General features: G+C 40.1%; 1 protein-coding gene across 1 annotated transcript in view; it reads right to left on the minus strand.

The window, feature by feature from the left end:
- The window catches only part of PITPNM3 (PITPNM family member 3), a 239,243-nt gene that overhangs the window by 88,396 nt on the left and 134,395 nt on the right, over positions 1-16,452 (minus strand). Inside the window, exons 5-6 of the mRNA XM_077836936.1 lie at positions 10,660-10,736; positions 5,661-5,896 (exon numbers count right to left, since the gene is read on the minus strand). Coding sequence (XP_077693062.1) covers positions 5,661-5,896; positions 10,660-10,736 — 313 coding nt within the window. The remainder of the gene's footprint in view (positions 1-5,660; positions 5,897-10,659; positions 10,737-16,452) is intronic.

Genomic DNA, 16,452 nt, shown 5'->3' on the forward strand with positions numbered 1-16,452 from the left:
GAAGTCAGTTGGAGTTTTTCTACTGACTACAAAAGGGCGTTGGATCAGCCCCTTAGTTGCTAAAGGTTGACAGGTAAGTTTCTGGACTTTTGGATCCCGTTGATACAACTGCATAAGTGTCAGGGTTTCAGGCAGGACAGCATAAGAGCTTAAATAGTTGCAAGACACTCAGCAGCACTGGCTTTGTGGCTATGAATGACGATGTCCCCTGGTGGCTAGCTAACATCATGGGTAAGAGACCAAATACCAGCAGCTACTAAAAGAAATCTCCTGTGACTTAAGTGGTAGTAGTCAGTGTTTTGAGGGTTAAAGAATCAAGAGTCTAGTATCTCCTTGCTGTATGTGTAATTTATATAGAAACGGCGTCTGTTTACCGCAGGTAAATCATTACATCATATGCCTTTTTAAAATAGCCTTATTCTTAGGTTTGGCCAATCTGTGCTTCGCCAAAGAGGGCTTTCTGCCACTCTTACTACTCTCTGATTCGGAGGTCGGCCAGTCTGACCTCCACTGTAAGTTAGAGCAGACTCAGGAGCAATTCTACCTGGCACCCTTGCCTATGGTCCCAAGGGCTCTTCCAGCATTGGTGAACAGAATTTCAGCCCGGCCCCCACAGTAGGGCCTGTGAGGCCAGGTGGTATAAAGCTAATATCCCAGCTGTCAAGGTTGCCACCTGCCCAAATTTTCCCAGGATCATCCCTTTATTGAGGTTGCTGTCCCATGAAATCTGTAAGGATGTTCAGTACACACTGCCAGCTGTCCAGTTACATGGGCCCAGGATCATCCTGGATGTTCCATTTTTTTTATACCTCAGAAGTGCCAATTTATGCCAACTATATTTCACCCAGGGAGTCCCCCTTTATGGTGGAATTTCCCAGCTGGCCTCCTACGCTGGGTTTCTAGCCATTGTGTTTGCAGAGTGACACAAAAGAACCATAGCAGAATAAAAAATTTGGCCCATGGTTTGCACCTCTGATTTAATAGTATTAGTGGGGTATTTCCTATACTATCTACTTCCCCTCTGCCTTCTACTGATACTGGATTAACCTATCATCAAAAAGGCCAGGTCCCCCCGCAAATTTGCATTCCTTTTGTCTTGCATCAAACACAAATTTTCTTTTCTTAAAGGGAACAGAACATGGTTCTCAGTGTTTAGAGTCAAATTGGCCTAGAAAATACTGTTTACTGAACACAAAAGCTATAAGCACAGAAGAGGGAAAAAGGAAAAACATAAGGAAAAATCTAATTATTTACTTGAAAAGTTTCTGTCATTTAATAAAAGAATTCCAGTGCTGCAAAAATAATGAGCAAAAAAAGGGCAATTAGGGAAGTGGATATGTTTTGACATGAGTCCCAGGCCAATAACTGCAAAGCAATTTTGTGGATGAAACCAAAGAAAAGCCACATCATTTATTTCTGAATTCATTTCACCCAACCATGAGAAAACAGGGAGGAGGTTGTTAAAGGTTTTAATTAAACCCATTGCTGAACATTCTATATTTACACAGCTAGCCTACTTTTTGGAATGCTGCCTGGTCTAATGTCACAGGCAAACAGAATTATATGAATATAATTGGGGAGAAAATCAGCTACCATTACAATGATAGGAAAGCCAACCTTACTAAAGTCAACAGCAATTTTTCTACCAGATGCTAAGGAGGCAGGATTGGCCCCCTTTGCCTTAGTTTGCTTGGTGTGGGCATGCCACGTGGGAAGATGGTTTTGGCAGAGAGGGAAATCAAATCTGTTACACGGTTGCTATTAGAGCCCCAGTCCTACAAGGACTGTTACTCCTTCACCAAGTCCCATTAACTTCCCTTTGCAGAATCAGGTCCTAAGGTTAGGACCTGAAGTCCATTGAAGTCTTTCTGTTGATTTCTATAGGCTTTGTAACAGGTAAGTTAGTAGTAGAAGAGTTCCTTTTCTAATGCAGTTGCTTTATGTTGCTGTTAATCAAATTTGTGGGGAAATGAGGAACAAAGAGATGAACTGACTTGCCCAAGGCGCTACAGGGAGTCTGTGGCAGATCCAGGAATTGAACCCAGATCATCTGATCCCAGGCCAGTGCCTTAACTACAAAGGCCAGCTTTCCTCTCCAGAAGGAGCTGCTGGATGTCATCTCTCACATCATACAGCTGTGCTGAAAGGAACTCACATCTGGAATTATTACTACTACAATGATGATAAATGCTGAAGTTAATGATAAACTAATTCAAGGGGAAGACATTTTTATATGAGCACACAGAATAGGCACTTTAGGATGTGTCCATTTTTAATGTCTAGTTAGCAGCTTAAAGTTATGAAGATTGGTTTTTGCTTTAAGAGTGCAGTAAATATTGAACTAAGCCTGTCTCTGAGGTGTAATTGCTAAATATCATCTCACTGAAAGTTGCATTTAATTTTTCATGGTGACTTGTTTTTCTTCTGAAATATTATGCGTGTGTTTTATAGCACAACAATTTTCACTGTCCAGAAGAATTCCCACAAGAAATCTCAGAAAGCTACTGGCTTTAACGACAATATGATCGTTGCTGTACAAACCAGGCATAATATATTGCCCTGCAGAAAGATGGGCAGGAACTAAACTATCTTTGTGAAAGATTCTTTTGAAAAAATATGAACTAATGTTTTATTTCAGTCACTTTATAAACTGAAAGCACTGTCATTGCTAACTATACAAAGTAATGTGGTTCTCCTTTAGAACAGTGCCTCAGACTGGACCTAGCAGCTAGAAACATAAGGGGAATAACAAAATGCTCTCTGCTTTACACCCAATCTTTAAAATGGACACTACTTTATGTAATGTTCACAAACAATTTGGGTTTGTGCATAGTTTACACTGACAGATGACTGTGTGGCATACTTCCAAGGATGGAGTTGAGCTAAAAATTATCTATTTTTAAGACATGAGTTTCCTAATCTATGTTACTAACAACATTTGGTTAACAAAATTGATTTTTAAAGAACAAAATTGCTTTTCTCTACTTGGGCTTTTTGTTTATCTTTTGTGTTTTTCTCAACATAAACAATGAAAAAAGAACCTCAAAGTGACTAGATACAAAAGTGAAACTGGTTAATCTATCCATCCATCATTCCCTGGAGTAGAGATAACCTAATTCCTGATTGAAACTTCTCTAGTTGCAGCAATCATGCTAGCCTCTCCTTGACATGCTCATTCCCCTTATCACCTCCAACACGCCCCCTACGCAGAGGGCAGGGTGAACAGATGGCCAGGATTAGGGCAGCGCAACAGCCATCCATGAGACCAAGACGCCAGCCCACGTGTTCTTGCATAGCAAAGCCATTTTAATGTGTTTGGAATGGAGTTTTGCAAAGTAGTTAGGCATTCCCGCTGGTCAAAGAAATAAACCAGCTCAAGATTCCAGCATACTGTGCTCATGGCCACAATATTTGAATACCCTAATGCTGTGTCAATGGAAGCTTTGCTACCTTGTTGTTGCTGATTAGTCCATTCTAGTTCAATGAATTCATTGGAGCTATGGGCCGGATCCAGTATCCATTGAAATCAGTCAGAGTCTTTTGCTATTATTCTCAACAAGTGCTGGATTAGGCCTTACATGCATTCCATTAACTAAAAATAGACTAGGAAAGAACATCCTTCATTTCAGCACACTAATTCCTTTCACAACAAGGAAATAATCCACTGAAAAAGTCTAAACCCTCCTGGACTGTGGTATTTCCATCACACCACTCCACCAGGACTATACCCAAACAAGGAAGAAATAGATATCAAAAGCAAATGTTTGTTCTATAAACAATTAAGTGACTTTATAATCTATTCCCATGATGTTCAAAGGTTAACTTTATTGGCCTAAGAGTTGAGCTTCATATTCATAATCAGGAATCAGAAACCACTTACTGCAGATTCATAGCTATATACACCAAGAAGCGATCAACATGAGAAGCACCCTCTCTAATATAAATACAGACACAAAGCACCATATCCATTTATATCCTCTAGCAAGAGCATCTGTTAAGAAAAATCCGTCAGACCCAATGTACCTCTCATGCTACCAAATCCTCCTTTCTAAGACCAGTACCTTCATCATCCAAAGTCAACAGGTGTTCTAAAAAGCATCTTAACAGCTCATTCAAACCCTTGCTTTATCTTGCATTCTCAAAAGTTAATTATGATAAATGAATGCTGTACTGCAAAACACTACAGCATTTTGAGGTTACATTAACTGCCATTAGCAGGTGAATAGACACTATAATGCTTGTGTGTTTTAGTTATGTTAGAGAGTTAAAAAAAAATGTTCAGATTTAAATTCTACCCTAGCAACAAGGCTGATCACAAGCCACTAATATATGTTAAAGGCGTCTTCCTTCCTGCTTTTCCAGTGCTAAGGAGAGTTCATCAAAACTAATCATAATTTCTGCTTTAACTCCTCAGAATTCTCTTTCCACTTTATTCCTAAACCAATTTAAGCAATAAACCATCTTAGTTGTTTAAACAATGAAAATTATCTACCAAATTCTTCTATCGTGTCCAGCACTGCAACATCTAAACAACGAGCATGCAAGGTTAGATTTGTCAATGCCAGTTGGGACATTGGCATGCAGATCTAGCTGTCATAGCTTTTAAAGCAAGATAAATGGTGACTGCGGATTATTCACAGCAGTTGTCAGATATTAGAGAAAAGGAACATCAATGCTCATCCAGCCTGTTTTCTTCCCCACTTATGGGATGTGGGAGTTTATTTTTAAAAGCGATTTGTACATCTTAAATTTCTTTTAAGTGTCAAAGGATGTATGGGTAATATTATATTTCTGGACATAGATGCTGGTAAACATTTTTTACTGATATTATTGACCATAAAGTAGATTTTAAAAGCCAAGGGATTTAGGAGCACAATACCTGTTAAAAGTCAATGGTATTTGTGCACCTTAATTGCTTACATGATTTCAAGTTTCCCCTGCCCACACTGATAGATATTATAGCTACAGAGCAGTTACATGGCTTTGGAGTTACTTTTTGAGCCTCCTTAAGGAAAGACTTTGGGATTGGGCTCTGTGGGTCTGAAACTGGTCATGATGTAATCCACACTCAAGTGTAAACACAGCAAGCAATAACCCATTGTTTACATCGTAACTGCTAGTCACACAGTATAAGATGAATCCCTATTTAAATCCCCAGGAGCTGAACAACTATTGAGGGTGGGAGCTGGGGACACATCAGTCACTGGAATTATCTTACCAACCCAACGTAGAATGGATGTGGGCAGCCAAGGGGTGTGGAGACAACATACGTTAGGTGTACCTAATGGTACCTGCACATCACAGTCCATGTACTAGACCAAGGACCTGACCAACTTCTTGAGCCAGCAGTGTGCACCCTCCCATGGGAGCCACAGTATTTCGGCACCAGTGGAAAGCCTAGCACAAAGCTGCAGTCATCACTGAGTGCTGAATGGGAAGGCAGAGTCACCGTATAACCCTCTTTTCTACTGTTGCATCCATCCAGAATAGGACAGGACCCTGTCCTTACTAATGAAATGGGCAAGAGGGTAAGGTGGACTTGCAGGAGTCCATGCCTGGCCAATTAAAGCACTATAACCATATCAAAAAGCTTGTGAATAGCACAGACCCTGGAGGGCCACACTTGACAAAGCTGTGCCTTAGAATGCAAATTAACTTACTTGGAAACAAGAGAGAAAGCCTCCAAACAAATGGCTGGGCAGTGGACAAGCCTGATTAAGATGTGGCCCAGTGCAGCAGGGAAATGGGCTCGGGTCACCTTCTCAAACACGGAGCTGAAGGTGTTGATGTCAGCCATCTTGCAGTTCTGGTCCCCTCCTCCTGTATCTAAGATGTTGCCCCCATGTAGGACAAGAATAAGGACATGAGTTTTACAGTTCCTGTGCGGAGTTCCTTCCTGAAGAAAAGAAACAGTCATTTGAATAGGCTTTTGTTAGAACAGGCAATGTCGGTGCACTGGGTGTCAATCTCCACAGATAATTAGTGACATATTTTCAGGCTCAGAGTGATCTTCTGTATATTTTACTTTGAAAAAAAATCAATTTCATTCAAGTATCCCCGAGTTAGATACAGCACACTATACTCTAGCGTGGAAGCTTTTATGCCTGAGGCTTAGATGTAGAAGTCAGATCCAAAGAAGATTATGAATGGTTTTATGCACAACAAATGCTATTGGCAGTGTATCCAGATGGGACGATGTCCAAAATCTTGAGGCAGCCTAAATGTCTAGTATCAAGAGCTAAACTAATCTCATTTTGTTGGATCTGTCAGAAAGATTTAAACTGAAACCCTCACATTTTCTAGAAAAGAAAAATAATTCTGTGTCAGCAACATTCTGCGTCAGCAGGGGGTTAGAGTGCAGCCTTTCTCAACCTTTTTAGGTCGGGGACCTCTTGTTCAAAGTCAAAAACATTAATGACACGCTTCCATTGACTGGAAAGGAATGAAAAACCTATCAGTGAAACAGCGATAGACCTATATGTTGACGTGTCTGCTTTGAGAAGCTGACAGAGAATGTTTTGCCTTAGAACATAAGAACGGCCATACTGGGTCAGAAGAAAGGTCCGTCTAGCCCAGTATCCTGTCTTCCAACAGTGGCCAGTGCCAGCTGCCTCAGAGGGAATGAACAGCCAACATGTAATCAGCAAGTGATCCATCCCATCACCCATTCCTAGCTTCTGGCAAACAGAGGCTAGGGACATCATCATCATCCCTGCCCATCCTGGCTAATAGCCATTGACGGATCTGTCCTCCATGAAATTATCTAGTTCTTTTTTTGAAACCTGTTATAGTCTTGGCCTCCACAGCATCCTCTGGCAAGGAGTTCTGCAGGTTGACTGTGCGTTGTGTGAAAAAATACTCTTTTGTTTGTTTTAAACCTGCTGCCCATTAATTTAATTTGGTGACCCCTAGTTCTTATATTATGAGAAGGAGTAAATAACACTTCCTTATTTATTTTCTCTACACCAGGCAAGATTTCATAGACCTCTATCATGTTCACCCTTAGTTGTCTCTTTTACAAACTGAAAAGTCCCAGTCTTATTAATCTCTCCACATATGGCAGCTGTTCCATACCCCTAATAATTTTGTTGCCCTTTTCTGAACCTTTTCCAATTCCAGTTAGGGCTATCGATTAATCGCAGTTAACGCACATGATTAACACAAAAAAATTAATTGTGATTAAAAAAGTAATCACGATTAATCACAGTTTTAATCACACTGTTAAACAATAGAATACCAATTGAAATTTATTAAATATTTTTGGATGTTTTTTCTACATTTTCAAATATAATTATTTCAGCTACAACACAGAATACGAAATGTATATTGCTCACTTTATATTATTTTTATTACAAGTATTTGCACTGTAAAAATGATAAAGAAATAGTATTTTTCAATTCACCTCATACAGATACTGTAGTGCAATCTCTATCGTGAAAGTGCAATTTACAAATGTAGATTTTTGTTACATAACTGCATTCAAAAACAAAATAATGTAAAACTTTACTGCTTACAAGCCCACTCAGTCCTACTTTTTGTTCAGCCAATTGTTAAGAGAAATAAGTTTGTTTACATTTAAGGGAGATAATGCTGTCCGCTTCTTATTTACAATGTCAACTGAAAGTGAAAACAGGCATTCGCATGGCAGTTTTGTAGCCAGCATTGCAAGGTATGTACATGCCAGATATACTAAACATTTGTATGCCCCTTCATGCTTATAGAAGCATATAGAAGCACTTATATATAAGCATGCGTATAGAAGCACTTATATATAAGCATGCTTATAGAAGCACTTATATATAAGCATGCTTATAGAAGCACTTATATATAAGCATGCTTATAGAAGCACTTATATATAAGCATGCTTATAGAAGCACTTATATATAAGCATGCTTATAGAAGCACTTATATGCCCCTTCATGCTTATGCCCCTTCATGCTCATCCATATAGAGGCAATGATATTTTCTGTCTAATTATCTATCCCTTTCCTAATGATTCCCAACATTCTGTTTGCTTTTTTGACTGCCCCTGCACATTGAGTGAATGTTTTCAGAGAACTATCCACAATGACTCCAAGATCTCTTTTTGAGTGGTAACATAAAATGATGGGGTCTAAATTAGCTATGTATAGTTGGGATTATGTTTCCCAATGTGCATTACTTTGCATTCATCAACATTGAATTTCATCTGCTATTTTGTTGCCCAGCCACCCAGTTTTGAGAGATCCTCTTGCAGTCCGCCTGGGACTTACCTATCTTGAGTAGTTTTGTATCATCTGCAAATTTTACCACCTCACTGTTTACCCCTTTTTCCAGATCACTTATGAATATATTGAATAGGACTGGTCCCAGTACAGACCCCTGGGAGACACCACTATTTACCTCTCTCCATTCTGAAAACTGACCTTTCTTCCAATCCTTTGTTTCCTATCTTTTAACCAGTTACCGATTCATAAGAGGACCTTCCCCTTTATCCCATGACAGCATTTGCTTAAGAGCCTTTGGTGAGGGACCTTGTCAAAGGCTTTCTGAAAATATAAGTACGCTATATCCACTGAATCCCCCTTGTCCGCATGCTTGTTGACCCCCTCAAAGAATCCTAGTAGATTGGGGAGGCATGATTTCCCTTTACAAAACCCAACAAATTATGTTCATCTAGGCGTCTGACAATTTTATTATTTACTATTGTTTCAACCAGTTTGCCCGATACTGAAGTCAGGTTTACCAGCCTGTAATTGCCGGGATCACCTCTACTTAAATGGAGTACAGTATTTTTTTTAAAAGAAATGAGATTTTAGTAATGACAGACCCACTAAATGCTCTGCTGCAGAATCTTCACTGAGAAATAGAGCAATTACTGCCATGTTTGTCGTAAGAATTTGCTGATCAGCAAAGTGAACTTTAATAAGGTTCTATTCTTTTTCTAATTCACAGGTTTCCCGCTCCCCTCCCCAAATGTTCTTTACGTGATTTACTAATACAGAAACTCAATTTTGCTCAAAGGACAGGGTTACCTCCTTCCACACCCAACACTAAATTCTCTCTCTTTGATCAGCTGGCACTGCAGAAGGCTGTTTGGGGGATTGGAAGGCTCAAGGAATCGGTTGCAGCATCTAGGTTATCAGTTAAAATTAGTAGGGACAGAAAGTCACTGTCATCAGATGGAATATGGGAAGCGAGTTAATGGACTCAGTCCCATTTCTATCATCACAAAAGCAACTTACAAGTCAATTTAAACTGGCATACTTCTTGGCAGTCTCAGAATGAGCTTCATTCATGCCTAAAGGTGGTCCTTCTAAAGTTACAGAGAGACAACAAAAACACACTGAAGTCAGCGGAATGACTGACTTCAGTGAGCTTTGGACCAGGCTGGGTAAGAGTGCGAAAGCTTGCACTGTTGACACCTGTACTATAACTACTGTGTGAATGGACAGACTCTGGCTAGCTAAAAACTGCTAGGGAGAGTTGTGCATTTGCTCTGTTTCTGTTCTTTCTTCTAGAAACCAAATTTATTTTCTATTACTGCTACTGAGACTTTTACTAAATCTGCATTTCAACATAGGTCTTTACAATGTGGCACTAAATAGACTTGGTAATCTCTCTTTGGAAAATGTGTCTGTTTTTCAGCCAAACTAATTATGCAACATCTCTGAAAGGCCACTAATCATTTCCAGTGACTGCACATGCACCTATTAGACAGGGCAAAGGATGCACTGAGCCATCAAAAGCGCTTATAATTCCATCAATATATTCTCAGAGCTCAGACAATTTGGAACTTTGGGGCAGGTTTGGACAAAGTGCTTTGAAAATGGAGTCATGGTGATAGAAAGATGAGCTGTTGCAATTAGCAGAATCCTAGAGTTACAAGGGGCTAGATTCTGATACTTTTACTATGTTAGGTGGTACTTGATTTTTGCAAGCAGACCCAATATCAGCAAGGCCACTCGTAGAATGAAGAGCTACCTAGTATTAAGTAGAGGTGGCAGAGTTTGACCCAGGTACTGCTCAACACACTGATGCTGTTATACTCTGATTTTCTACTCCCAAAATTCATCTGGATATAAAGACAGCATTATATCACCTTGACAAAGTCTTGGCAGACCTAAGGACCTGCCTTCATGAGAGACTCCCTCCCCTCATTTGATTGTCTCATACCTGCAAGAGCAGAAGCATGTGCTCTGGACCACCCTTGGTTTACAAGACCATCCGGCAGGACATTTTCCAGCAGGGTCCCTCATCTTTGACACTCACTCCCTTTTGTCCCCAAATAACCTGGACATGTTGACCTTCATGGCATGTTGCAAAGCAGACAGACTTTTGGGGAAGAAAGTGTGACGTGTCAATGTTTGTGGGAAAGATTGATTTTAGTTGGTATAGTAAGTTGTGGGATGGGTACAGGTGGCTCCATTTGGAGATACTGATTGATTTTATATTTGTGTCAAAAGCACCTAAAGGGTGTGGAGAGGCAATTGTTAATGAATGTATAAAGTGTAATAAACAAATAAAACAGCTGAAATAGAATACGGTTCTCAGGAACATTCAGATAAAAGTATTGATGTAACTGGGTTAGCTAGACTTTTGTAATCAACACTTATTTCCGCATCTAGTCTTCAGATTCAGGAAATCAGCAAAGCTATTTATTGCAGGAAAGAATCTCACCTCATTGTCTTCATGTATTTCAATGCTGCCTTGTGCAGGGAATCTTTGTTTTCTCAAAGAGGCTCTATACAATTCACCTGAAAGGGAGAAAAAAATAGAAACTTAGCACTTTAGCATTTGGCTATCTGATTGTTTAAAGAGATCTGTAGAGATGAGTCACTAAGAGCTTGTCTACACTTACAAGTTAATTCAGATTTAAAGTGTAATAGCTATTCCTCAGTAGCTCCATGTGTAGACAAGACATTTAGTCTGGTTTTAAATTAGAAACATTTCTGTTGGGAATCCTGTGATCAACCAGGAGCATGGACTAGGTGTCTTGCAGTTCCACATGCAACAGAATCTTTCATTCTTATAAGAACGCTTAGCTCTCATTTAGGGCATGATCCAATACTCTCTGAAGTCAGAGAGAAAGGATGATCTTTTGGTTAAGGCACTGGATTAGGACTCAGGAGAGCTGAGTTTGGTTCCAGACTGTGCCATAGATTTCAGAGATGCCAAGGCCGGAATGGACCATTGTGATCAGGTAGGCTGATCTCCTTTTTAACACAGGCCATAAACATCCCCACAATAATTTCTAAATAAGACCTTTTAGAACAGCCAATCTTGGTTTAAAAATTTTCAATGATGTAGAATCCTCCATGACACTTGGTAAGTTGTTCTAATGGTTTATTACTGTCACTATTAAAAATGTACACTTTATTTTCAGTCTGAATGTGACTAGCTTTAAATTCCAGCCATTGGATTGTGTTATACTTTTCTCTGCTAGACTAAAGAGCCCACTAGACCCCCACCCCGTTTGACCTTGGGCAAGTGACGTAATCTTTCCGTGCCTCAGTTTCCCATATAATATTACTGCCTTTCTCCCACCTTGTTTGTCTCTTGTCAATTCAGCTTGTAAGCTTCATAGGGAAGGGACTGTCTCTCATTGTGTGTTTCTATAGCACCTAGCCCAGTAGGGCCCTGAATTCTGTTGGAGAACTACCTAGGCACTACTGTCTTGTAAACAATAATAATGGGAAGCCTCTCCTCTGGCTTCAGAATAGGCTCATAGTGCCACTAATTTCAACAAGCACAGATTATTGATAGCAACCATGCCATGTTTTATAGAAGATGGTTTCTCTCATGTCTTATTTAACCTACAGGGATAAAGACAATTATTTATACTAAAAGCACTTGTTACATTTGTTAGCAAAGGGGTTGAGATCTGGATACAACATCCCTAGAATATTTGTTCCCCTAATTTGCATAAATATACAGCTTTAACACTCACTACATAACAAACAACAGAAGAGCAGTGAATCCAGTTATAGTCTAGTCTCAGAGTTAGATATCAAAAAAACATCCAATCACAAAGGGAAAACCATCAATTTAACGTACTTTTTGACACAATATATAAACGTATCTGAATGTGATTAGGAGCCTAGAGGTTTAACAATAGACATTTATCTAAATACTTATTCACCATCCAATTTATAAAAAAATGAAATTTCAGAGTTTTCTGGTTTGTTTTCAGTGTAAACCTTTATGCCTCAGGGCATAAGCCAATCACTAACTTGCTGTGGTCAGGAAGAAACTTCCCTTGTGGCAAGTTATTCCATAAATGTCAATTACTGGATTTCTTGTAGCTTCCTCTATATACTTACCGCTTTCAAAGAGAGAGAACACTAGATGGACCATTGGTGTGATCTTATACAGCAACACTTTTGTTCATACATTCCACAAGTGACAGACCAGTAGGTAAGCTGCATTATGCAATATATCCTCCATCCATGCCCTAATGACCGTGTCTGCTGCAGATGTGCTGAAATTATTATTCAAATGGTGCTGAAGTTTTGCAGCAAAGTTGCACTATTTCTGTTCATCTTCTCTTCTCAGAAATTGAGGGATGAAACTTGTAAATCTCCAGGATCAAAACAGATTCTCAGAAAATGTAAATTGGTAGTATTAGATGGGTTTCCTGTAATGATCCTGTCATCTCTCTCTACTGCAGCCAGGTAGATTATGACATTGGTATGGGTAAATCTACACTTATTCTTCATTTTTTCTCCTCTGTAATAGAGGAAATCCTTGCTGATCATGTACAAATCAATTTCTTTCTTAGCTTAATAAAATGCTTCAGGTTAAGAAACAGATCTCATAAGCTACATTAACAGACCCTGTGCTTTAATCAAATTAATTGAGAGCACAAAAGTCTATAGAAATGCGGTTTTCTTCATATTATTGACTCAACCTAAATTTAAATCTGCTCAATTTTCCATTTTTAGAGGAGCCCCAAATGCATGTTCTAAAAGGAAAGGAACCTATCTATTTTGGTGGTCAGGCAAGCAGGACACAAATCTGAAGACACCCTTCAGGTTCACATCATGGATTGGAGAAACTGTTCCCACTGTCCCTATGGCTAAGGAAAGGGCGAGATTCTCCAGTCTGAACATTTCACGGGGTGTGGGGGGAGACAACCAGATTGTGAAGCCTTGCTGAGGAAGAGAAAAAAAAAATCTCACACACTGCTCAGAGCATCAAGAAATGTCTTTCCATCTAGCAACCACAATGGAAGGAGGAAAAGGAGAGAAAAGACAGACAAATATATACCAAGGGCCTCAATGAGTATTACAGTCATCCTCACCTCCTGAAGGATGGCTGGCTCTATCAAAACAGGTTGCCCGGGTAGCAATATACTAAGGATGGCAGAACTTACACATACTAGGGATGTGACAGTAACAGTCGGTGGACATGAATGGGTCTCTCCTGGTAAGCCTAGGGGAAACAAACCCCTCAAGCCTACGTGAAAAGAGAGTGTCTCACATTAAGAATTCCTTCCCCATGAGCAAACCCAGTAAGGGTCAATGGAATATCACATTGTCCATTTTGGGGGCTGCTTTTCTGCAGTATTCTTAAAAGCATTTAAAAGTAGATCTAGCAAGGCACTCTCTGGTCTCCACGCACAGTGTTCCGCACCTTTGCTCTAGCTATGTGTGTTGGTTACCTAGGAAACAGTTGTAGGGTGGTATTTGGTGTTTAAGGTAGGTTCTCATTTTCTGCTGCTGCTGCGGGTTTCTGGTGGTTGTTCTACTGTTTTTGGAGAGTTTTAAGTGGCTATGAGAGCAAAGGGGAAATGTAACTTGCCAATTCTAAACAGCAAACATTTCCTCTGATCTCTCTCAGCATGACGACAGAGAATGAACGCATCACATAATGCCTCAAGCACAAGGCTTGTTTTCGTGTGTATATAAAAGCAAGCGCATACATAACACACATAGAATGCTCTTGTGAACTGGTATTGGACTAGAAACTAGACCACCAATAAAGGACTGACAGACACTGAAAGAATTAACTGTAGGTCTCACCTTCACCCGGAAGCAGCACAAATGATCTGTTCCCCTTGCCAGAACCACACATGGGTCTCTGCACTCTTTATACCCATCAGTATGACAGCACACCGCTAATCCATTTCCAGATTATGCCATTGCCATGCTGAGCGGCCACTGGCAAATCAAAGACATTTATTCTCTGTATCTCAGTTTCTTTATATGTAAAAATGGGGTAATTATGCTTGCCTTCTTTCTAGGGTTGTTGTCAGGATTAGCCAATTAATGTTTGTACCAAAACCCCCCTGCCCCCACAAAAACAAACAAACAAACAAAAAAACCCAGCAACCCTGAAACATCCAGCACACATAGAACATAAGAACGGCCAGACTGGGTCATACCAAAGGTCCCAGTATCCTGTCTAGCCCGGTATCCTGTCTTCTGACAGTGGCCAATGCCAGCTGCCCCAGAGGGAATGAACAGAACAGGTAATCATCAAGTGATCCATCCCCTGTTGCCCATTCCCAGGACTAGCTGCTCCAAGAAGCAGCCATTTAAGGTGTCAAGGAACTTTATCTCTGTGTCCTGACTGGGCACATATCACCTCAGGACAATATGGGGATAGTTCAAAGCATAGAATCATAGAATATCTAGTCTAACCCCCTGCTCAAAGCAGGACCAATCCTCAGTTTTTGCCCCAGATCCCTAAATGGCCCCTTCAAGGATTGAACTCACAACCCTGGGCTTAGCAGGCCAATGCTCAAACCACTGAGCTATCCCTCTCCGCAAATACAAATTTGCAAGGTCATAGAATATCAGGGTTGGAAGGGACCTCAGGAGAACATAGAGTCCAACCCCCCCGCTCAAAAGCAGGGCCAATCCCCAATTTTTGCCCCAGATCCCTAAATGGCCCCCTCAAGGATTGAACTGGCAACCCTGGCTTTAGCAGGCCAATGCTCAAACCACTGAGCTAAGGTCACACTTTATTATTGAGTTTTTTATTTTAGTAGCCTCTCTAATCTCCCTGAGCATTTCACAGTCACTATCACCATCCTGGTCAGGTGGTCCGTAATATATCCCTACTGCTATATCCTTATTATTCAAGCATGGAATTACTACCCACAGAGATTCAATGGTGCAGTTTGGCTCATTTAAGATTTTTACTTCATTTGATTCTACACTTTTTTTTCACATATAGTGCCACTACCCCCCCCAGCACTACCCGTTCTGTCTTTCCGATATATTTTGTACCCTGGTATTAATGTGTCCCATTGATTATTCTCATTCCACCAAGTTTCTGGGATGACTATTATATCAATATCCTCATTTAATACGAGGCACTCTAGTTCACCCATCTTATTATTTAGACTTCTAGCATTGGTATATAAGCACTTTAAAAACTTGTCAATTTTAGCTAAATATAAGTGCTTTCTGGAAACCCTAACAACATAAAAAGCAGCCATGGATTTCAAAAACTGGCTAAACTCCTAACGAAGCCAACTACTGCATGAATGTGAGTGGTGTGCAAGCCAAAAAGGATTATAGAAGGGCACTAGACATGTAGGATAAATTTTAGCTCAGTATCTATTTCATTTTATCTTAAACCTAAAACTGGAACAGGAAAACAATGGGTTAGACCATGCCAGGGGCAAGGAGCTGTGGAATCTTTACTGATAACTGGACAAGGTCTTGGGTTTACGTTTCACCTTTCTCTAGCACAGTAACACCAGTTGGCTTCGATGGGAATTGGGAGCGATCAGCATTTGGCAGGATTACGGTCAATCTGAAGAATTCTCCCATTCCTGTCAATTCCTACTATTACTGTATGATAGCCTAATTATTCACACTATAGTGCTTGGATAATTAGTATGAAATAATTTTTCTTCAAGGTGTTTGTCACCATCAAACCCATCTCCACCTCTGACTCCTGTTTGATCTTTCAACATCTCCCCCTTCGACACTAGTCAATCATAGCATCACATTTCACTGGGGTCTATACAGGCTGGTTGACAGGAGTGTTAAATGGTTTCAGAACACTTTACCCTGTAGGGTCACTCTCTAGGAGGCTGTCTGAATGTTTCTTCTCCTCGGAGCATGAAAATCCTACTGAACAGCTGGACTCTTTATAACACAAGATTTATTAAAAGGTAGAGAGAAAAGGATTTAAAACTACAATAAATGGTTGTCTCGACATACCTAGTTTTAGCAAAAAGTTAAACTAGAGAAGGCATTCTCACTAAGTTTCACAAAAGAAAGCATGCATGCTTCAGAGAGCTAACTCTGGGGTTTGATTCCCTTGTCAAAATCCCAGCATCCAACCTCCACCCCCCACTTTGACATAGTCATCTTAAGTAGACCACTCTTCCTGCTATCCCAGTGTTTCTCAGGGGATAATCCATAAATATATTCACAAGGTATATCTTTGTCCATAGTTCAATTCCTGGGAGATCTCCCTCCCCTTAAACCAGGTCATCAAGTATCCTAGGCT

This window comes from Eretmochelys imbricata, chromosome 17 (assembly GCF_965152235.1).
Source record: "Eretmochelys imbricata isolate rEreImb1 chromosome 17, rEreImb1.hap1, whole genome shotgun sequence".
NCBI classification, from domain to species: Eukaryota; Metazoa; Chordata; order Testudines; family Cheloniidae; genus Eretmochelys; species Eretmochelys imbricata.